General features: G+C 40.7%; 1 protein-coding gene across 1 annotated transcript; it reads left to right on the top strand.

Annotated features, from left to right (window-relative positions):
- Positions 1-1,732: 1,732 nt before the first annotated feature.
- Positions 1,733-15,795, top strand: ccdc9 (coiled-coil domain containing 9). The gene is made up of 17 exons (XM_058634034.1): positions 1,733-1,830; positions 3,422-3,470; positions 3,623-3,727; positions 4,055-4,204; positions 5,780-6,039; positions 6,157-6,217; positions 6,578-6,661; positions 6,900-7,064; positions 7,200-7,381; positions 7,813-7,874; positions 8,364-8,408; positions 10,149-10,269; positions 10,693-10,816; positions 11,239-11,821; positions 12,496-12,696; positions 12,917-13,081; positions 15,681-15,795. The coding sequence occupies exons 2-17, from the start codon at positions 3,468-3,470 to the stop codon at positions 15,683-15,685; spliced, it is 2,316 nt and encodes a 771-aa protein (XP_058490017.1). The 5' UTR covers positions 1,733-1,830; positions 3,422-3,467; the 3' UTR covers positions 15,686-15,795.
- Positions 15,796-23,540: the final 7,745 nt, after the last annotated feature.

Raw genomic sequence — 23,540 nt, 5'->3', positions numbered from 1 at the left:
CCATTTCAAACCAGAGACTGGAGCTCCAGGATAAATAAACTATGGTTAATTCAGTGTACTTGGATTGCTGCACCACAGTCTAACAATGTGGATCATTATTAATTAATCAGGAGTGTTGTGTTTTCTATGCATCTGCGTGTGTGTGTTTACATAATTCATATAAAATGAAAGTACTAGATGACAAAATATACAGTAAACTGAACATATCAATAGTTACATTGTTCTGTAAATAATATACATAATGTGCTCTTGGGAACCCTTACTGTCATGACATGCTTTCATATTACTATGCAGTAATGTGTCCTCATATGACATTATATTACATGATATTAAGTGACACTTATTATGGTGTAATATGTGCATCACATTGTAGCAATATTAGAACTAAATTGACTTAAAAAAAAGTTACCATTCTATCAATTGGTGTATATAGTGATTTGGACGCCATTGTTCTTTTGAGCTGGGTTTTTTTTTCTGTGAGACTGATGCCACAGTCTGCTGTGCTTCACCTGTCTCCACCTGTAAGCCCTATTTGTATGTCTACAGGTGATATGATGCCACAGGTACCCAGCTCAAGTTGCATGATCCTATCAAGTGATTAGCAAATCCTGTGTGGTCATTACTCAGTGTTCTGCCTAACAACAGGGCAACTGTTTGTTTTGACTATGTCCACTGAAACTGGGTCACAGGATAGCAAGTTATCTCTGTGTGTGTGTATGTGTGTGTGTGTGTGTGTGTGAGAGAGAGAGAGAGAGGGAGGGAGAGAGAGAGAGAGAGAGAGAGAGAGAGAGAGAGAAAGACACAGCACAAGAGCATCCTTGTGACAGTCTGCGTATGGCTGTGCAGAGGCAGAAATGTTGCACTATTATATATATACTATACACTATATAGTGTATAATGTGCATACTACTACTACGACAAAACAAGTTAAAGGTGTTAAGCTTAAGGCAATTTTATTTTTTGATTTATTTCACATTCATTCATTCATATAAGACTACTGGTTGGTTATTACTGGTGTATTACCTTTTAGGGACAAGTTCAAGAAGGTGGAGAAGGTGTGAAAATACTTAAGTAATGTACAAGTACCTCATACCGCACATTGGAATGAGTAAGATAAGATGAGATAAGGTAAGATTTAATTGATCCATGATTTTATGACTGCTCTAGGCTCTTCAGTTGCCCCTTGAGGTCAAATAACTTTAAAAAAAAATTGAATTGTAGTTATATAAATAGTAGTAGTTATACAGTGGAACAGTTGACCCAATGTATAACTACAGGATGAAATTATGCACAATGATAAATAAGTTTAAAAAAAAAAAAGAACATACAAGGTGACAATGACATATGCTCTAAATATTGTATGATAACAATTATAATAATAATATATTCATCTGTACGTTTTGTGAGTGTGACAAACATCGCAGTTGGAGTTTTACTACCCTCATTACCTGGGAGTCAGTCGGTCAGGTTCGTTTGTTGACCGCTTGCGCCATCTTGTGGACGACCTACAAACTTTATTTTTAACTGGTTTAATTTTTCTCCATCGCTATTAACATATCTGTTAAATAGCGGCCGGATGTTATTTATATATGTGTCAGTGAGGTAACAAAGGAAAAACACAACAACAGCTTAATTGTGTCTCGTAAAAGGAGAGCACTGTCTCTTTAATAAAGTATGACGTCGGAGAGCGGGGTCATTATTTGGCAGGAAGTTAGCCGCAGCTAACAGGAAGCGGGATAATAGAGACACTTTAAGGTGCAGGAATTGGCAGCGAAGAGCCGTGAGTCCAAACACTGCTCGTTACTTTCACTACGACTCCTCCGAACAAAGGTAAATGAATCGGCCAGATTTGACCTCTGCGATGTTTTTACTTCGCCGTTTAGCTGCACGTCGTCCGCTGCTGAAGGCGCTGTGACGTGGTTCCATGGTGGAGCGGTTCGGTGCCTTTGTATGAGAGCAGACATGGCTTAGTGTGCTTACATTACATGTCTGTCCAGTAAGCACACGCTCGTGGATCAGTTTGAATGTTTCTCAGACACGCTGCACTCTATATACAGTGTTTTATGAGCTGCTGCGGCTCAAGTGACTTATATTCACATTCTGTGTCGTACGGATCTAATACCCTTACAGAAGCTTTGGAAACACATGAAGGATCTATCCATTTGGCTTGGACATACACACACACACACACACACACACTGACCTCACCTTTGACCACCTGTGACCTGAGATCTCGTGAAAGTGAAGAGGGGTCGTTCAATTGAGCCTCTGTCTGTAGCAAAGTAGGACTAATAGTAACTCATAATTTATATTATTATTTGTTGGGAATGCTGTGTTGTGCTTTAATGTATTGTATGTGCTCCATACATTCGTTCCAGTATTTTTAAGTTGTATTTTGTTTTCTCGAGGGGGCAGATCAAAGGCAGGTTAGGTAGTTGATGCACGGATCAAAGACAGCACTGTCTTATACTTCATGTGAAGAAATGATCGGTTTTTAACTTTGATTAAGAACATTATAGCATTACACCAGAAATTCTTCTTATTCTTCTTCTTATTATTATTATCATTATTATTATTATTATTGTTATTATTGTTATAAGACAACAACACATACCTGTTGAGAGTACTCAGTTTTCCCAAGTGCATTGCTGTTATTGTTAAATCCTGTTTCCCAAACCCTTTTACAGTGACCCACCTTTTAAGGAGGACAAACCATTGTTTCCAAAATAAATCACGAAAAGAGGGAATCTCTGCATAATATAACATTTCTGACTATTTTTTACTACCATTTCTGTAACACCTAATATTATTTTGAACAGGTAAACCAGTGTTTTTTTCCTAGCACATTGCACATCATGTTCAATACATGAATCATAACATAATGTTTCAGCACTAGTTACTAATATTCAGGTATCTTTAAAGACATATAAATAACATATATATACCCAATGTTGAATTGATTTTGATTTTGTGGCTGATATTGGTTACTGTTGATCTCTGACACTGAGAAATCCTTAAACAAACTGTCTTAATTTGCAAAATTTTTTTTTTTTTGAAAGTAGACCTATGAAATGCAAATTGAATATGAGCTCTTTTTTTACTTCTAGAAATTAGAGGATTTGCTTAACTTTTTGGACAGTCACGCAGTCTCCAATAAACAATAACACGATTAATCTGAATAATTGAAGTTTAAATAATGGCAATTACATGTTTTTAGCTGAGAAGTATTATCTTCCTGTAGATTATTTTGCAAACAGCTTTTAAATGTTGGACTTAAAACATGTATCATTCAACCATCCAGATTAAGTAACCAAAAGAAACATTTTTTTTTGAGGAATGAAAAACTGCCAATTTATTAATCTTGTTTAATATCAATTGACTAATCCTTTACCATGACATCAGCATTATCCTCTTTTTACAGGAGGATCAATCAGTCAGCCACCTGTGAATGAAGACAAGATTAAACTATGGTAAGTAAGAGATAAAACAATTAAAAAGTGATTTTACTTTGGTAAAGCTGATGTATCAGAATGATCTGGATTTACCTCGTGCTTTATTTGGTCCAGTTTTTGATGGTTAGGAAAGACTGACATGTTTCTCCTCTTTCTCTTCTCTCTGCTAGTCTTCAGTGGTTGATCTCAAGACCAAGGAGGAGAAGGATGCGGAGTTGGATAAACGAATCGAAGCTTTGAGGAAGAAGAATGAAGCTCTGGTCAGGAGATACCAGGTACAGAGATCTTAGCTGAAAATACATCAACTATCAAACTGTGGCAACTAAAAGGTTTCACCACTTTTATGTCCAGCCACATTTTTTCTGCCCACTTGAATTTAATGGAAGCCAGATCTTATGGTCGTGTCAGGATTTCTTTGGATGGAGATTTATGTCAAGGCTTCTGTCTCCTCACATTGTTCCCTGACTGACTCCATGATGGTGGCGTCAAGGTCTTAACATCCACTTTACTGAAAGCCTGGTCAGAATTGGCTAGCAGTTTGTATGTGAGAAATACCACCCAATTTAATCTATCTGACTTATTCTCTCACTTGATCTCAAAAGGAAATTGAGGAAGACAAGAAGAAAGCAGAGCAGGAGGGCATTGCTGTGACGACACCACGGAAACCCCGTCCCCATGAACCAGAGACAGACCGAAGGAAGACGGAGAAAGAAAACATAACTGTCACAGTTGACCTATCTAAACCAGTAGGGGTAAGATATTTTTTTAAATCATTGCATTGACACAGTTAATATCAGAATGGCATGTTATAGCAAATTCTGGTGAAAGTGAACTTAGATTAGATTACATTACATGTCATTTAGCAGACACTTTTATCCAAAGCGATTTACAATGGAATTGAGTACAATCAGCCAGGGGTGGAGTCGAACTTGCGACCATTGAGACCATGATGTCTTTCACACACAGGGTACTGGTCTTAACCACTGAGCCACTCCACCCCCCAATGATAGTCACCAATGTCCTGACAAATTAGCTTTGTGCTATGGTTATCTAAATGTTTATGTTCATTTGTAGTTGTTATTCTATTTGTCAAATTATTAGTTTTAATTAAAAAAAATTTAATCCGTACGAGTGCATGAAAAAACATGTGTGACCCAGATCCATTCGTTTTTTCTTCATTGATCCCTCACCAGGAGAATTGACCTATTCATTAATTGATTTGCCTGGCAGCAGTTCAGCTTGTGCTCTCATTCATGTGTATGTGACACAAGGCGATTCAGGTTGTGAGTTGACTGGCCTCTTTTGCTTTGAGTCCAGTTTGATGTCTTTTCCACAATCTCCACATGGTTTGAGAGGCTATGGGACTGACCCCTCTTTAAGGAAACAATAGATAAATGTTTATATTTGGTTTAATATATGCACAATGGTGATGATGATTGCAGACTGCTGATATTCAACCTACTAACATTATGAGGCAACGAGAGACCTGAGGGACAACAGAGGGTATCTGCTCCACCTGTGTCTCTGTTGGAATGGATATTGACTCAGAGTCAGCAGGTCATGGTTGTTTCATTAGTCTGTTAAACCTTTTCTATGCTTGACAACAAAACACTGATCCCTTTGCTTAAAGCTCTAGTGTGAAATTTTGTTCCCCTGTGAGGAAGTCTGAGTAATTACCAAAACCCTGCCAGAGTATCTATGCCTCTCACAGGGAGGAGAGAGGGAGGATAGTAAAGATAGTTTTCTGATAGTTTCTCAGTGGTAATGGTGTCAAGCTCAAATACAAGCAAGGAAGTAAATACAGTCATGAACTGAGCTCAGTGCAGCTTCTCCACTCAGTGACAGAGACACACCTCCTGCAAATCTGTCAGGACTCTATATGTGGATTAGGAGGAAACGTAAATGTTGTGTTGTAAGATGCATCACTTTGTGTGCAGTGTGGGAATGTCACAACACTGCTATACCGGGAAACGCAGGTGGTTGTGTGGAGCTGATAAGCTTAATAGCGTTGTGTGAACTTGTCTGGCAATAGTTACACAGTAAATCTTTAAAGGGCTCCAGACTGTTGAACAATCAACTCCTCTCCCTGCCTCACACTTCAGATTGAATTGACTGAGTGTGTGTTTAAATGTATAGTATGGAGGTTAAACTTGGGACAGGAAGTCACTGGCTGAATGGCTGAATCTTTTTTCTGTTTCACAAAAATCCATAATGCCGCAAACACTTTTATGATGCTCAGGTGTCTTTTTGACAGCCCCGAAACAGTAAGTAAAACTAATTATATGTGAATCTGGCCTTTCTGTAATTACTCTGTTTATTTCTTACAGGAGAAGAGAGTTGTGAATGACTGGAAACCTTCTACTCCTCGTGGTCGGAAGATGTCAGAGGAAAGCGATGGCCAAAAAGTGCAAAATGATGGTCATAGCCCACCCAGAAGGATGGGGTCAGGACGAGTAGGTCGTGGAGGACAGAGAGGAGGAGGACGTCAAGAAAGGAGAGAGCATGAACCAAGGGCACCCAGAGAAAGAGAAGCTGGGGAGTCTGGAGGACAGAGGCGCAGAGGAGGATGGAGAGGAAGAGGAGGAGAGTGTGGAGGAAGAGGAGGAGAGGGGGGAGGAAGAGGAGGAGAGGGGGGAGGAAGAGGAGGAGAGGGGGGAGGAAGAGGGGGAGAGTGTGGAGGAAGAGGAGGAGAGGGGGGAGGAAGAGGAGGAGAGGGGGGAGGCGGAGGGCCAGGGACACCAGGCGGCATGGACAGGAAATCAAAGGTAATGTTACTGCAAATGAACCACAGCACTGATAAGCAGGTTCACAATTTTCATATATATATCATCTGATGCATTTCATGCCTTATTTAACAATTACAGTTTTATTAGTTAACTGTAGAGAGCAGTAAAAAGATTGAGGCTCAAACAATGAAAACACATTTCAAACTGATTACTTTTTATATGATGCCTGTATTTCTGCTGTTTGTCTGCTGATTGACAGTTTTAAGAAAATCTGTCCTGCCTTGAACTCTGAAGTTGTTTTATAGCCAGTCTGTGTTTGATCGGAACACCAATGTTCATGTTCTTTGTGTTTAAAATAGTTAACTGGTAACAGTGTGACATTTATTGTTTCTTGAACAGGAATGGGAAGAGAAGAGACGACAGAACATTGAAAAGATGAATGAAGAAATGGAGAGAATAGCAGAGTATGAGAGAGGACAGCGGGTATGAGTCCCTGTTTATCAATTATCAATATTTGCAGTTCTGGTGCTTTTCTACAGATCATCCAAAGACATACTACAGAGATCCCTCCCCTTGCTTTTCTTAGACTTCCCTGTTTATTGATCAGTTAATCAGTTGTCTTACTTTATTGATGAGCTAAATAACACCATATACCATAAATGAGTATGGGAGAAACTGATTAAATGCGATAGAGCTTTACATTTTTAATTTCCTCTATTAGGTGGATGGTGATAAGCCAATTCGTAACTTCCTGGATGACCCAAGACGCTCAGGCCCAGCCCCAGACATAGACCGGAAAGAGGGCAGCAGAAGACATGTACGAAACTGGGGGGGGCTTGATTTTGACAATGTAAAGACAGGAGCGGAACTAGAGAAAGAGTGGACTGTGAGTACTGTTTCTCTTTTTTTTCCAAGAACAAGCTTCAGGGGGTTCAGTTCTTTGCCTGTGGGGCTGATAAACCCCCAAATCATTAGGAGTTTTTAGTCTAACAATACTGATTTCTCTCTCCTGTCTGCACAGAGTCGAAGACCTGGTCCCAAAGGCTCTGTGGACATGACCATGTCTATGACTGGCAGGGAGAGAGCAGAGTACCTGCGCTGGAAGAAAGAGCGTGAGCAAATTGACGAGGAGAGACTAGCACGCCATCGTAACGCCACAGGCCAATGGAGAAGAGAGTGGGATGCACAGAAGACTGAGAACATGTAAGAAAGGGGAGGAGAGGTTTTTGACAAAATTTCTTTAAATGCAACCTGAAGAAAAGCACCAAGCTTGAACAGAATTACAATGCATGTGTGCAGAATTTAAGCCCTTTAAAGTCTCAAGCTGCTCGCCATTAGGGGGGGCTGTAGCCCTAGTTAACACCTGGTCATCAGTGAGCTAATGAAGCATAAGAAATCCAACATTTTTACCATCAGTTCTTATCTAAATTTAAAATGCATGTCAGAAATATCTTGATTTCGGGTCTCCAGGAGCGACGTCCTCATTAAACACAAACAGGGGACAGGGAGAGAAAGTGTTTGACTGCTTGTCAGTTGGGATAAAGATGAAGAGAGTGGCATCAGGAGGTGGGATACACTGGGTGTGTGTGTGTGTTATTCTGCACGTTGATGTAACCCAGCAGAGGTTTTCACAGGTTCAAAGAGGACACGAATGTGGCTGCAGAGGGCATCGCATCTGAGCAGGGCAGCAGAAGAGGCAAGTCCTTACACACACCCATGCAACACTAATCTGCTGTTGCTGTGGTAACACATGGTCTGGCATGACAAGGTCAGCACAGGCCTGACCTCATCCTCATGTCCATGTTTCTTCTCGTCTGATGTGATGACACTGACATCTTGTCACATGCACATATCATAAACACCAAGCACACTTCACAGGACACAGCAGTATCTCCTATCTTCAGCTCATTAAGACCCTTATTAAATTTGAAGGTGATTAAGCTCATTATGTAAATGCTCACTGAATTTCCCCTGAGTCCAAATCAACCTCTTAAACCATAGCCAAGCTGATCTGTGAGCAGCTTTCAGAGAGACCCAAGGTTTTTCCAAGTACAGAGGAACATGAGGGAAAATGTCTAAGAATAGTTAAGTCTTTACTTTCTGTCATGAATGAGAGATGTGTGTGTCTGTAAACGAGAGCGTGGAGACAGAAATACTGTAATGTCTTTGTCTGTCTTCTTTGCAGCCCGGGGGCGTAACCCTCGTACAGAGCCTCAGGGCAGGGCTTCAGGTTAGACCACAGCATGGCTCTGAGATTGCAGTGTGTGTGTGACAAAGCATGATTTGAATTAACTACACGCGCTGGTTTCCTCTTTGTCTTGTACGCACACTGGGTCAATGTGTGTCAAAAACTTAAAAAGCAACAGTTGAAACATTAAGGGATTTTTGGCATTGTTGATTGGCATATATTTATTTCACGCCAGATATCCTTCCCGATTAAGTGACCCATTTATCTGGGCTTGGGAACGGCACCAGGACTACACAGGAGAACGTCAGTTCAGGGATTTGCTGATTTTTCTCCAGAGGCTTCTCTCTCTCTCTGGGTTAAACATACATTTTCATATTTGTTTTGCCTTCTCTTGGCACCTCAATGTGTTGCTTTTATCGACGGATTCTTCTGTCTGACTAGAACTGGAGTGTTTATGAACAGGATATGCACACATACATACCCCACATTGAAACCTTCATTTCACTTTGACATCCTTGGTGTGTTTCTCTTTTTCACCGTTTCTAATTTGTGAAATGATTCTCGATTCTCCTCTTCATAGCCCCAGGCTGCTCTGTTCAATCTCCTCATCTTCATCCTCTCAGCTTTTTCTTTTTTTCTTTGCTTCTCACTGATCCCTTGTGCTTGTCGGTTTCTCTTCCTGACCTTTTTTTTTTAATCACATCCTCCCCTCCTCTCTCCACCTCAAGCTCTTATCCACCTCCCTCCTTGCTTCCCCTCCTCTACTGGATCATTCACTCTCCAACCTTCTCTCTCCTCACTCCTTTATCTTCTGTTCATCTTCTCTCTGTTTGCTCAACATCTTTCTTAACATCAACTGTTGTCTCCTTCCTTCACACCTACATGGTTTTCTCTATTTAACTTCTTTCCATACATATTTATCTTTAACTTTAACTTTATCTCCTTTCTGTCATTTTTACGTCATACAGTATATCCATTCCATTCTAATCCTTCCTTGACAGTTACAGACTTGACACACTAGCATATTTTCGTGCAGTATTCCTCTAATACCTTCCTTGCTATCCTCTGGGATGTAATCAAGATAATCTGGGGATTATTTTTCTTGATTAATAAAAATAGTTATTTGGTTCATAAAGTGTAAGAAATCGACAGATGTTGAATGTTGTTTCCCAAACCTCAAAATGAAGATGTCACCTAATGTCTTGATTTGTCCACAGACCAAAGACAGTAGACGACCAAAGAAGCCAGAAAAAAAATGACATTAACCTACGTATAAAAAAAATATATAAATATAAAAAAAAAAAAAACACAAACATCAAAATAGTTCAGAATTGACAGTGTAGTTAAATATACCCCAAGAGGGATAATAGCCTAGTAACCAGTGCAAACCTTCAGGTGTGTAAAAATTAAAAATTAAAACTGAGTATCCCAAAGGTAGGACTTCTCTTGCTCTCTCCCTCTCCCTCTGTGGTCTGTCATCCACAATCTGCTAAAGCACCCTTGTCCCAGAGTTCAGGTGAACTCTGGACACAGCAGTATGCTGTTTCCAACTGCTGTATCCAAAGGAAGTGTGTCCCTTTTTTTAAGTATGTGTTGATTGTATTTTTAAATATGTTGATATTTGATTCATGTCTTTTAAAATTGACTTCTGTGATTTAAGCAGCAGCTGTAACCATGATAATACACATCCATCTCCTAATTTTGCTCTTTTCATTACCGTCAACCACCTTCAGATCAGTGATTGTAAAACATGTTAAATCTCAACATTATTGTCCCCTCCAGATGACAGTAAGCGGCCGCCCAAGACTCCGATATTTGGCGACTTCCTGTCCCAGGGCAGGACCCAGGGGCCCCGAGGGGACCGGGGCAGAGGGAGGGGTCGAGGACAGAAACCGAGCTACAGGTATCAACAGCTCAGTCTCTATACCAACATGTGTTTAAAGGGGTCTCTTTGACAAAACAATAACATCTATGTCAAAGACCTGTGTTGATGACATCATGAATCAGTATAGAATCATTTTAATTGGTACATGGGGATAGCTATGCAACATAATGTGCATTAATTAGAAATGAGTAGTCATGGTCCATTAGTGACAAATTAGCTCAATAAAATGCAAAAACAAAAGACAACACACTGGCTAACAAGACCGGTCATCACTTTTGCCATGTGCTTTACAATAGCCTGAAGGTAATCGGTGGTCATGTCAGTTTATGCTGTACATGCTGCCTCTTCTGGTGCTTTTTAAATTCAAAGTTCAGAGAGCCTCTATGCTTCACTCCGTAATAGTGGAACCGTTATACTGATATATCTGGATGTTTTTCACAGCATGCATGATAACCGCTGGGAAGGAGACAAAGAAGAGGAGAAGGAAAAGGAGGATAACTCAAAAAAAGAAGATAAGACAAAAATGGAGAACATGGAGGTAAAACCCAAACCTTCAACACAGAAGGTAGAGTACCGTCCACTGGATAGTTAATAAAATTATCAATTGTCATATATTTTGCTTTTTCTTGTCTTTCTGAAAAATTGATGAAGAGAAAAAGGACTTCTGGTTCATATAAATACTGAATCTACATACAAGAACCAATCGGGAATATATGTTTTATTCTATTGTCCTCTAACTCATCATTAGAGCCTTCCTGCTCTTTGACATTTTAAAACAAAGGGTGACAGTTAGTACAGTAGAGCATTCAGTTACTGTTTTCCTGAGGGGCTGGAACCTGGAGGCTAAAAGTAGAGTGAATCATCCCTTTACTAAGTAACCAGAAATGTGGCTCTCAATATTGAAACATGAATGCAAGCAAAATAGTGTTTGCTGTTTGGTTATTATCAGACTTTCCCTGTATCTCATCTCTACCCAAATTTTCTCAGGTGGTGGAGAGCAATGAAGATGGAGAGGATGATGATGATTGGGAGGATGCCAGCGATGATGAAGGGGAAGGGAGCGACTCTGAAGATAGTTCAAGGGGTGATGAGAAGAAAGACACTGGGAAAGAAAAAACAGCTAAGAGCAAAGACAAGACCCAGGCAGGAAGCCCAAAAGACCAGCGGACTCCCAGGCCAAAGATTTACATCCCTCCCCCGGCTATAGCTCAGGAGTCACCAGAGGGTGTAAAACCCCTCAGCCCCTTCTCCTTGCTGGACAGCCACCAGCCTGTGTCTGACTGGGGAGAGGAGATGGAGATGCAGTCACCACGAAGCAGCATGGGAGGTGAAAGCCCCCTGAAACCCTCAAGCACTGAGTCCAGTCCTCCGCAGAAGAAAGCCCAGGAGGAGGAGGTTGAGGAGGAGGTTGAGGAGGAGGAGAAGGTTGAGGAGAAGGTTGAGGAGAAGGTTGAGGAGAAGGTTGAGGAGAAGGTTGAGGAGAAGGTTGAGGAGGAGGTTGAGGTTGAAACAGAGGGTCAAGTCACCACCTCCAGAGAGCCTGCTGAACCACAGCCAGAAGACAATACAGGTGAGAGACTTAACCACAGATGAGCCATAATATTCTTCAATGGCTTCATTGCTGTGAGTCTAGGCTCTTTCTTACATTTCATTAATTCATTTATTGTCTAATAATAATAATAATAATAATAATACATCACATTTATATAGCGCTTTTCTCGACGCTGTACAAACACAAAACAAAAACAAAGGACAGGACTGAAATAAAACCACTACCACTTTATCCTCCACATGAGGGTCGCAGGGCTGCTGGAGCCAATCCCAGCTGACACAGGGTGAAAGGCGGGGTACACATATAGAGACAACCATTCACTCTCACACCTACGGTCAATTTTGAGTGTCCAATTAACCTCTGCATGTATTTGGACTGTGGGACTATTTTTCGACTGAAAAAAGCTGTGTAAAAACATAACATGACTTAACAAACAAATGTAAAAAAAAAAAACTACATTATCTTTGCTTGTCCCCTGAAGTCTCTTGTGGATTTGTTAAAAACAGAACTTTTTTTCTTGAGACAGAATTGCTGTTTGCAAATTTGTTCTATTATCAGTCTCTTAAAATTTTCTGTCTTGTCTCTACTAAAATGTATTGTCTTACTTTGTCCTTTTCTTTTTCCTTCTTCACGCTCTGCCTTCTCATTGTCTCTTTTCCTCTCTCTGTCCTCCTGCTGTTTGCCCTGTTTAGCCATAGATGTTTCCTCTCTGCCAGAACAGGCAGAATTCCAGCAGACGGTGATAGTGTCAGAACCTGAGTCTGTCCCCACAGACTCTGCTGCTGCAACACCATCTGATGCTGTCCCTTCTGAGTTGTCTGTGCCAGCCTGCAGTGAGATCAGTGAGGCTGCTGTGTCGTTGGACGAGGATGCACCTGCTGCTCCAACACAAAGTAAATAACAAAAAATAAAACGGAACAAAATGATAATACAGTGGTACTTTCAGCTAAATGCTAATGAAGGCATGCTAACATTAGCATGCACAGTGACGGTGATATATTCCCTCTGCACATACAGATCTATTTTATTTTATAATACAGAAATGTTCTTGGACATTGAAAATAATAAAGAGCTTAACTAATTCCATATTTATTTTTTCTTTGTCTTTGACAGTAGACCCTTTGGACACTGCTCCCCCTCCTGCCAACCTGGAAGCTGAGCAGGGATCTTCTGATCCAGCAGGAGGTAAAGCGGACGACATGGTGTCCACTGGGACCAACGATGCCCAGACAGCAGAGACAGCAGAGACAGCAGAGTCCACAGAGCAGGTGTCCTCAGGTGCGGTCCTTATCAGTGACTTTGAGACAGTAACTTACTGTAAGAAATCCACTGCATATTTCTAACGTCTGCTCGCGCTTCACGTTCTTGCTTTTGTCTCCTCGTGTTGATGTGTTGGTTTTATAACCTCTTCATTTTCCTTGCTGTGGTGTTCGTGAACTGTGAACTGTGGTGGGAGATGTCTTGTCGCATGATGAACCCAGAGATTTACACTTCCAATCACAGACATGGCATCTTGCTTGTTTGTTTTTTTTTGTTTTTTTTTACCTGATCCATGCCTCTTAAGGCATCACTACCTCCTCCAACCTTTCAGGACCTTCCTCCTCCTCCTCCTCCTCCTCCTCCTGTGATGGACTGAAAGTACTAACTCTACCTCCTGCTCCTTTTCCTCCTCAATATGAAAAGGCTCTTTTTGTTCCCACTGGTTTGTGGCTTTGATGGAAGTGCTGCATGGACTCCTGCCTGCTTTACCAGACTGTGGTGTACTGTCTGTCATTCTCCCTCCTTAAGTGTTTTCATTGTGTGTTATTTTGGACCGGAAAGCAGTAACAACTTTCGTAGATGAATTATGAAAAACTACAGAGTAAAGATTGACACTGAGTTGTGATGTGGCTGCTTTCTGTGTCCACTTTCTTCTGTTGATGTGCTGGTTCACGCCTCTCTTGATGCTTGACTCTGGTCTCACTGTTTGGCTTCACTGGACATGTTAATGGCTTACAGTGTGTCTGTTGTGTTGTGTTGTTAGGGTTGTTGTTGTTTTATTCCCATTGTTATGAAATTGTTGTTGTTGTTGTTCTCTTTTGTGTAAACCCACAAAGAAACATAATTTTTACTGAGGTTGATGCAGAAGTAGGTTTCATCGCAAAAAAACAAGCACTTCCCCGAAGTGATGCCAAAGTACATCACGGTACCATGAATCATCTCCTCTTCAGCAGGGAAGCCATCAGTAGGAACAGAAATCACTTGCGCTGGTTAGAAACACCATCATTGAGATACATCACCACATCATCTGTCTGTTTTTAACTGAGTTTAAATGAGCTAAGTGGATAAACCACAGACTAGAGGATGTCATTAGCTGCTCCCATCTCATCCACTCAGCCTTTGGGGTTAGCGCTTTGGCTAATAGCTAAGTTTTTAAATAGCAGGAGTTTCAAGATCAACTTGTTCCTTTGTAGAATCCATGTCCCCTCGGTCATGTATAATTTGACCCTCGTGTGTGAGATATAGAGGACAAAGTCTGAAATAGTCTCTTTTACGTTCATATTGTTTTGTTCCCACACATTGAGAGTCCTGCTTCCTGCATGAATGATGCAAATGGGATTTCAAATGTGAAACAACAACCACTTATTTTTTGTAACAAGGATGTGTAGGTGAAACATGTTCATATTTTTAATTTGGTTCATTAGAACAGTGGAACAATCAGGTGAATATGATCCCGTCTGATTTATGATGAATAACAGAGGTCAGATGAGCTCATGCGAGCATTATGTTGCTCCCCACAAACACTCATCTGCCAGTGTAATTGTGTAATAGTGTTACAGTGTTAGTTTCAGGGCGGAGTTCAGGAAACCAGGGAAATTAGAGGCACAATTCAGTTTTTAAAAGGCTTTTCAGAGGAAATGAGCTGCAGCGTGTCGGGACTGATGACAGAGCTGATAGAACAGATACCGTTTTAAGTCTGACTGTGGATTGAGAAGAATGACATGAGTCACTCGAGCACCAAAACCCACTAAACTGCCACTGGTTTTACATTAATTCAGAGCGTAACAGCATTATGAGAAGTAGCACTGAAGCCTCCTTATTGGATATGAATCATTTTATTTTTTATTTTCAGAGGTGCATATTAACCTTCGGACAGAGTCTGATTTGCTGTTTTCAGTCTTTCCATTCAAGCTAACTCATCTACCCTCTATGATTGTTTTTCATGTCAAGTACTGCTGATGAATACAATTGACAGATGCGCAAAAGCAAACTGTTCTTCTCTCTGACCCTCTCTCTCAAAGATTTTGGTGACCAAGAAACTGAAACTTTCATTTGAATAACTGACTTCAATGGTTCAACTTTTCTTAAAAACTAGTTCAGTGAACGCATGAATAATATTCCTTAAATTGTACATTATATCCGTAAGTGGAGCCAATTCAGTCACCCTACTAAGAAGCAAAATTGTGGTTGTGCCTCAGTGACTCAGTGAAGTTAGTTCCTAATGACAGAATAATGTTTGATTTATTGAACTTGTTAATACTTTAGATTTTTTAAATCTTGTCATGTTGCACTGAAGATGTAAGTCAGTCACGTTGTTTTGTGACTCAAAGATGGGGAAGTGTTAACTCACTGACTCGTGCAGCTGCGAGTCAGTATTGATTATTGAGGACTCAGCAGGTGATTATTTCTCCCATTCAGCAGCAGAGTAGCTGAATGAGCATTTTGGAGTCTGAAAAGATTCTCCCTTGGGGCTTTTGGCTCTCAAATGTGCACTATGGTACTGTGATGTGCTGCGGTAAAAAGCATTAGACACATGGCACAGACAGATATATATATACAGAGCAGCACATGTGTGACACACTGCACCACCACTTCCTCCTTATGTTCTTGTCAACAGGCTGATACTGCTGGAATCAAACATTCACTTCTGAGGAGGATGGAGAGATAAAAGGAAATGAAGACATCTGACTAGCATCACATCACTGGAGTGGCTGTCAAGCCCCCCCCCCCCCCCCCAAAAAAAAGAAAGAGAAAAAAGATTTAGGAGGAGGAGGAACTGTGCATCACCACCAGGGACAGGTGTTGTTTTAGATCAGTCACTATATTTTGTCTCGGTATGTCAATATGTCAAAGCTTTTGTTCTCTCAGTGGAGTCTGGAGGTTAATCACTGTTGTTCTGCAGGGAAATTGACCTACACCCACTAAGCACTCGCCATCTTTTTCTTAGCCAGTTCTTAATCCAATGCTTTGTCTTGTTTTACTTTAAAGCTTCTGTGACTCTTGTAACAATGATCATTAGTCTTTGTCATGAGGTGATGGGACACCACCCTTCAGCCTGCTCAGCTTTTATTTGCGGCTTTATAGAAGTATTTATTTTCTCTACAAGAAAAACCCCTCTAAGCATTTTTTCTAAATAATTATGTTATGATTTTAAAATGTGCTTCACTTCAGAGTCATTTATGTAAGAACCATCTGTGCAGACCTACAGTGTGTGTTGGTCATGTGGGTCGGAGTGAGACTGTGATAGAAAACTGGCTGATACTCTCACCTATGTTTAACTTGGACAGAACATTATGTGATGTCTTCAAACCGCTTCCTCATATCAAAATACCAATTATGTACTTGGAGCCGTTGGTCCATTTGCTTTTGTAATTCTGTGTCCTAATCATGGTGAAACCTCTTTATATTTGCTGTCGTTTTTGTGAGTCTTTTGGGTTGTGACTCATAGGAGCCCAGTTCTGCATCCGTCTCCCTCAGTCAGAAGACACTGCCTCTCAAATAGACAGATTTTTTTAAGGGTTTCATCCAAAAATGGTTTAATCATGAAGAAAAACAGCCTATTTAGAATGTATAAGTGACTGATTTGTTTTCACATTAAAGCTATATTTTAAAGAAAATGTAAAACCATAATAATAATTATGGCATTTAATGCATTACATAGCATTACATAGTGTAACATTTAATTCTATTAGAACAAAGAACTTCAGGCTGAACTTCAGGCTTTTTTTTTTAAATAGATTATTTTGGGATGAAACTCTTCACTCATACCTCAGCACAACAAGGGCTGTAGTTTGGTTTGTTGAGTTTGTGCTTCATTTCCTGCAAATGGCTCAGTGTTTGAATCAGTGGTTCGCCTGTGGTGAATAAAGGAGATGCTTTAAAGTTTTTATGTTCTGTATCAGAGGAATTATAATTACAAGAGTTGCATTTGAAATGAAACAAAACTGCAATATGTACAGGTTTTTTTTAAATGGAAATGTACATTCCACAGTTGGGTGTTTTGTGTAAAATGTAGCCTGTGAGCTATGATTTTTTTTGGTTTGTTTCTGCTCTGTGTATGGATCTTTGGGTTTTTTTCAGCTTCGATGACCGATTGTATTTAAAACAGTAGAAATTTTGTTGTACATCAGTTTCGACACTATCTTCCTGTTTGATAACATGATATGGCATTTGCCTTTTTAAGTGGTGTGCAGCTGTTTCCATGAAATGATCAGGATGAGCATGAATCTGAAACTGTAGCTTTTTAATGCTGTCTAAGCAACTGATGAAATACTCAGCTCACACATAAAAGAGACAGAGTCCACTTTTCCACATCATGTCCCTCCATGAAATGTAAAGCACACTGATGCTTTGCTTCCCTCCCCCATTATTGAGTCAATAAATGTTTTTCTCTGATTTCTGATGTGTTTTTGTTTGTAGCTGTGTGAGAATGATTGAAAATGATGTTCATAGTTGTTGAGTGAATCCATGTAGCATGCTTGTCACATGATTTCCTGTGTGTGTGTGTCTGTGATGACCCTGCTGTCCTCTTCTATTCCACCTCAGAGACATTAAAGCATGTCCTGCTCAGTGGACAGTGTGGTCACATAAATACTGTCTGTCCCGCAGTGTTGTGTATGATTGTGACCTTGGCTGCTGCAGCACAGGAAGATCAATGGCCCACAGTTAACCTTTTTTCACAGCACATAAATATGGTCAGAATCAACCATACACGGCCTGCATGGTTGGCTGCAGCAGCTTCTGCTTCTCAGTGATGTCTCCTGTGGACTGTGGGGACCAGCTGCTGTGCAGCAGGTACAGGATAGAAGCAGAGATGATGATCTCTAACACTATTCTGCGCCTGTATCTCTCTCATCTTGTGCTGCGGGACGTTTCTCCCTCAAACTATGACCCAATCGTTGTGTGTTGCGTACTTTCAGCCCCTCCTCGTCCGGAGCAGCGTCAAGCGACGCAGAGACACGCCGACCACTGCCGGAAACGCGGTGGACCCTCCTTCAGAGTAAGAGTAGATGAATTACAACATCCAGCCTGTGGCCATGTCCTCTTCTACTGATCTCAGCACATACAATAATGACTTGAAATAAAGTTAACGATTCAGTATGTAACAATTATGAATCCTCCACTCCACAACATCTAATTAGTTTGTGAGTTCAAGTGAGCATCTGTGCTAACGCAATGTCAAAAGCTAATATGCACCTAATACTCCTACCAATTCCATTAAATTGCAGTCTAACAAATGGGAATAACGTAAAAGTGGTGAGCACTAAATTAGAGAACTGCAGAAACATGAAACATGAATGTATCATGATTTAAGGGATTTCTGGATTATGAAAGGCCAGGCTGTAACCTCACATCCAAGACTGAATTTTGCAGATGCATCTCTGTTTAAGATGTATGCAGACTCTCGAAATCTACTGAGAACAAGATGGGATAAATGAGAGTCCCAAACATCTGTTTCTATTCTATCCTCCGAATTTGACTGATATTCATTCATAAATACATAACAGTCTTCAGCTCTTCTATCCTATACTAAAATTAATGTGTGCTTAACTCTATCAGTAGTTTAATGTTATTTAGCTGTCCTGATGCTCCTATAGTTTAATCAGTGTGGTTTTGTCCCCAGTGTTTGTTTTAAGTTATTATTGTATTTATTGTTTTCAGTTGTCCCCTCACAATTCTTAAAAGCCGTCTCAGTCACTTTGCCCTGATGCCAGGCCTAATGGGGCATGTGTTCAATTCAGTGATCTAAACAAAAGTATCCAAAATAAACTCAGCTACCAGACGTTTCCACTGAGGAAATTCTCAAAATTATAATTTCACTTAAACAAGTCTTCAATGATTCATTCAGTTTTTCCAAACTTAGAATGTCTACGATTTTAGAAAGTAATACTGTCTAATACTAGATATATTTATAATAAATACACAGTGAACCATTTCATTTGCACATATGCATGTAGGTTACAAAGTGTTTATTTTGAAAAGTCTCTCCGGAAATGCTTTCTATCTCTCTGGTCAGCTTGACAGCAGTCCCATCCAGCTGATGCTAAGAAGAGCCTCCTTGAGTTCAGTTTGCCTGATGCGCACAGAAGGACTTTGACTCCGGCAGCTCTACTGTCCCGCAGGCACGACACCGGGGGCTGCAGCGGGACCAGAGCAGCTGTCCTGCGCGTTAGACTGCGTCCCACATCCGGCCCTGAGGAGAGGAGATAAGGGGGCGGCTGGCTCTGCTGTCCGGACTCAGATGAACACACAGGAGTCAGCGGGGGATAAATCGTTGGATGCGGTTTCAGCGCTGATACCAAGATGAAAGCGGCCGGCAGACAAGTCACCGTGACCGCGGACAAGCTGAACGGGGACATGAAGCGGAGGCCGAGCTATCCCGGCGAGCTGCGGGCCAAACACGTCAACATGTCAACTAAGATTTGGGTGAAAGTCGCGATGGCGATTGCCTATTTCCTCTGCGTGTCCGTGGCCGCGTTCATCCTGGTGATCTATTATGTGTTTTTCTGGAAAATGGGCCAACAGCAGTTCCCCAACAGCACCGCCAGCCCCGAGGAACCGAACCCCATTGTAGGCTGACTTCAGCACGCACTTACGCACACATGTGCACGCATCATTATGAGGGTGACGGAGCACACCTGACACGAGGCTGCAGCGGGGACATAGGACTCCATCCCGAGTTTGGATGCGGGGGGACAGAGGGTTGAGTGCGGGCATCATCAGTGCTGTGTAGCAGGACGCTGCTGAGTGTCACTGTTTTTTCAAACAGCTGACCTGAGAGGAGGTTCATTTATGTTCTCAGTGTTTTCTTGTCACTCAAACCCACCGTTTCACATGCTTCATCCATTTCAATGTGAGTGTCCTGACTCTGAGAAACATGTTTAAGCTTTGTTGTGTTCTTGATTTTACTGTTTTAGCTGTTTTACTGTGTGCCAGGGGCAAAGTTATAGCAAACAACATGATGAGCCTCTGAGCACAGACATGTTAAATCCCCTCAGTCTTCCATGACAACCAGGCACAGGTGAACCAGAACGTTTAAAGCTTTCTTTGTCATGTGACACTGTGAGACTCTTGTTTAAATGCTTCCTGTCACAGTAGATCCACACTGACATGCCACTGTGCAGATTAAACATTTTAGGACACTGTACAGGAAATGGTCAGCCTCAGATACTAGTTCACTTTTGTCAAGACAGAGCTTTTGTTTTTCCCAATATTACGTAGAGTACATTTTAAAATTCACAACATTTTTCAAGAAATTCTCCAAGTGGTTCCTGTGTGTCAAAATCAGCCGCTTTTATTTTTGTGAGAAAATGATTATGAAACTTCAAGCTCTAGGAACTTGGGATATTTAATAATGATAACATCGTTAATAAGTATCCAGTGTAGCAGTGCAGTAATATGAAAGACATTTGCTCTCAGTATTACCATGTTTACTTTTAGTCATAAGACTCTCCTAAAAGACATGTCAACAGTCTTGACAACTATCTCTGTGTCCAGTAGTCCTGTTCATTCATCCATCCATCCATCCATCCATCATGCCCAACATCTCAATAACCATTTTAGTCCACACAGTATTTCCCAGAACCATTTCAAGGACTTCCTATCAAGGACTCCTAAAATCTTTTAGGAACATCTGGGACCCCAGGTTTCAGAAAACCCTTTAAGAAAACATATTCTCTGTAATCTCTGAAGAACTCCTGAACTGCAAAGAACCAAGAAGATCCCCAAAGATCCTCCTGCAGCCTACAACCCAAACCCCTTCCAAGAACAAATGGACATCACTGTTGAGATCCCTACTCTGTACTGATGGATATTTATTTTTAAAACAAGCCTATAGAGCAACAACTGACTTTTGACTCTTTGTTCTTTTACAGCCAGATGCTGTTTTTTATTCAGGTATCTAGAGGAACTTAAAGCGATACTGTACTGTAGCAGAAGTAGCCTAAACTGTAAACTGTGATCTCCAGTAGCTCATGAAATGCAAGGCGATCACTCAGTATACTCTCAGTAGTTGCAGCAATTTTAACTTCTTAGAGCGACATTTGTCTTGCATCACCTCACAGAATGAGTGAACAAAAAAAAATCCAGTGCATTGTTTAGTTTGTAAGTCTGTCTTGATGACAAGTTTTTGTTCACCTCACTTTATGTTCATAATTTATTCCGCAGTCCCCAAATCTGCTAGACTGTTTAGTTACGATGTAGCCTTGAGAATTTATTGATATGATATAATAAACTATGCATTTATTCCAGTGTGGGTGTTGTCATTGTGTCAACAGATGATGGTGCTGTGAGGTGTCTTCCTGCTCTGGGACATTTATCATGTGTGTTATTTTGAATTTTACATCTGAAACATCAGCATTTTTAATGTACTTTTTTACTTTTTATCTGGGAAAGTAATCCTTCAGATTAGTTCCATGTCTCTTGATTGTGTCAGATCATTTTAACCTTGATCCTCATTCCTATCAATAGGCCTGATCAGTGTTTCAGTATTATCGTTTATTAATCATACAGGCATTGAGTTTTTCTGATGGACTATGGAAAATGTTTGCGTTTAAATGTGTTTTGTTCTTATAATGTCTTCAGCCTGACGGTTTATTAATGTGAGATTTGTCCGACAGTGTTCATACAGTACATGAGGCAGACACATCGCTGCAGTAGCATCAGCATAAATCCAGTTACTCAAACACTTTTCAAGTCGACAAACCTCACACTGTTTCACACACTGTGCCACAGTCAATAATTCAAACAGCGGCTGAAGTTGTCAGCAGTCTTCCCTCATGGCAGGCTGCAGTAGCCATGACCTGAGGATGAGCCTCTTATGAATCAGCTTGTTCAGACTGCAGCAACAACAGAAAACCCACTACTGCAGTATGAACCGACAGGAGCTGTTTACACCTCGAGACCAATCACTGGATTCAGCCTGTTTTTCCTCTGTCACTGTCCACTTCAGATTTGATCCTAGTTTCATATGAATTGTAGCAATGATAGAATGAATCATAAATCTTGAATTGCATGACTGCACAACATCCATATTGATCCAAGTGTGACACATCCCTGCCTCCACTGCAAACAAGCCGGAGAGCAAGACAGGAGGTGATTTATTTTTGGGATAAATCGTAAAAGCCTTGACCAAAACTTCACACAAGCCTTATGTGTGAATTTGTGTCTTTTCACACGTTCATATTTAAGGACTAAGAAAGGACATGACTTCATAAGGTCCACAGGAAGTACAGACTGCAGTAAAACAGGAGGTGGTTTGGTGTCACTTAAGCTGCGAGAGACCCTGGAGACAAAAAACTGCTGAGCTGAGGAGAATTTTCAGGGTTGATGTTAGGTTTTCTTGTCTGTGTGTACGAAAACAGCTGAGGTGGTTTTTGATCCTGGCTCCTGGGCTTTCAAAAAGACAATGATTATTCAACCACAACATCACATGAGAGAGATTTTAGGCATTTAATGGTGCAAGATTAGTAACCTCAAGAGTTGAGCTTCACATTCTCATATGACGGGGTTTTAGGCAGTAAAATCTTGTTTTACGACGTCTGATGAAACAGGCCAGGATATTTTTTACAATAAATTCTCTCCCTCCTCTTCACCACCTTTGTCCAATACACTTGACCCCCATTAAAGTAATTAGCCGGTGAGTGATCGCTGACAGGATTGATGATGTAGCTCTGCTCTGTACAATGCATTCAGGACCTTCATCACTTCCATGCAGTGTCGTCCTCATCAAACTGCTGATCTGTGGCATTCACTGGAAGTACAAAACAAAACAATTCATCTCAGTGTCTGAGCTTCAAAATAAAGCTATCATCAGTTATTTCCATTAACTGTGTGTCTGGAAAACAAGCAGTACGTGCATTCCATCACCAGAGGGCAGTGTTATATAGAATACAATGAGACAACTGTCATAACTGCTGTAAACAGTGATGTTGAGTGTTTAGGCCACATGATGTGTGTGTAGTGATAATTATGGGTGCGTCAACATTAACGGATGATTACACTGATGATTAGGACTGTGTACTGTTTTAAATGTAACACATTCTCAAGGGTACATTAAACAAAACAAATGCAAGTAAACATTAAAATGTCACTTTTATAGCTTAATGTAAAATTCTGTGTATATTATAATGTCATATTACTAATGTTTTATATGTATGGGATATTTTTTAACATAGCTGGTCAAGGCTAAGCTGAAGTTTTATAACTTTTTCACATGTAAGCCATGAGATGAACTCCTCTGAGTTTGATAATGAAGTGGCATGAGCATTAAAATGAGTCCTTCTTTCACTCTGCCACTGTCTGCATTGACGTACAGCAATGCAGCAACAAACAAAGTTAAGACTGAAGTTCTGTTTGACACTTCAGTCTGAAATTGTTTTTGTATAAAATCGCAAGCAGGAGTTTACGATGACTTCCAAAGGTAGCAATATTTCTCACTGTGCGGCTCTGCACTGATTGAACAAACAGTCACAACAAT

Source organism: Solea solea, chromosome 7 (assembly GCF_958295425.1).
Source record: "Solea solea chromosome 7, fSolSol10.1, whole genome shotgun sequence".
Classification (NCBI taxonomy): domain Eukaryota; kingdom Metazoa; phylum Chordata; class Actinopteri; order Pleuronectiformes; family Soleidae; genus Solea; species Solea solea.
The sequence above is the reverse complement of the archived record's forward strand: the minus strand, read 5'-3'. Positions and strand labels throughout refer to the sequence as shown.

Excerpts from the sequence above, each read along its gene's own strand:
- ccdc9 (XM_058634034.1), top strand. Across the intron at positions 7,382-7,812 it reads GCACAGAAGACTGAGAACAT|GTTCAAAGAGGACACGAATG; the intron begins GTAAGAAAGGGG and ends AGGTTTTCACAG. Across the intron at positions 7,875-8,363 it reads TGAGCAGGGCAGCAGAAGAG|CCCGGGGGCGTAACCCTCGT; the intron begins GCAAGTCCTTAC and ends TCTTCTTTGCAG.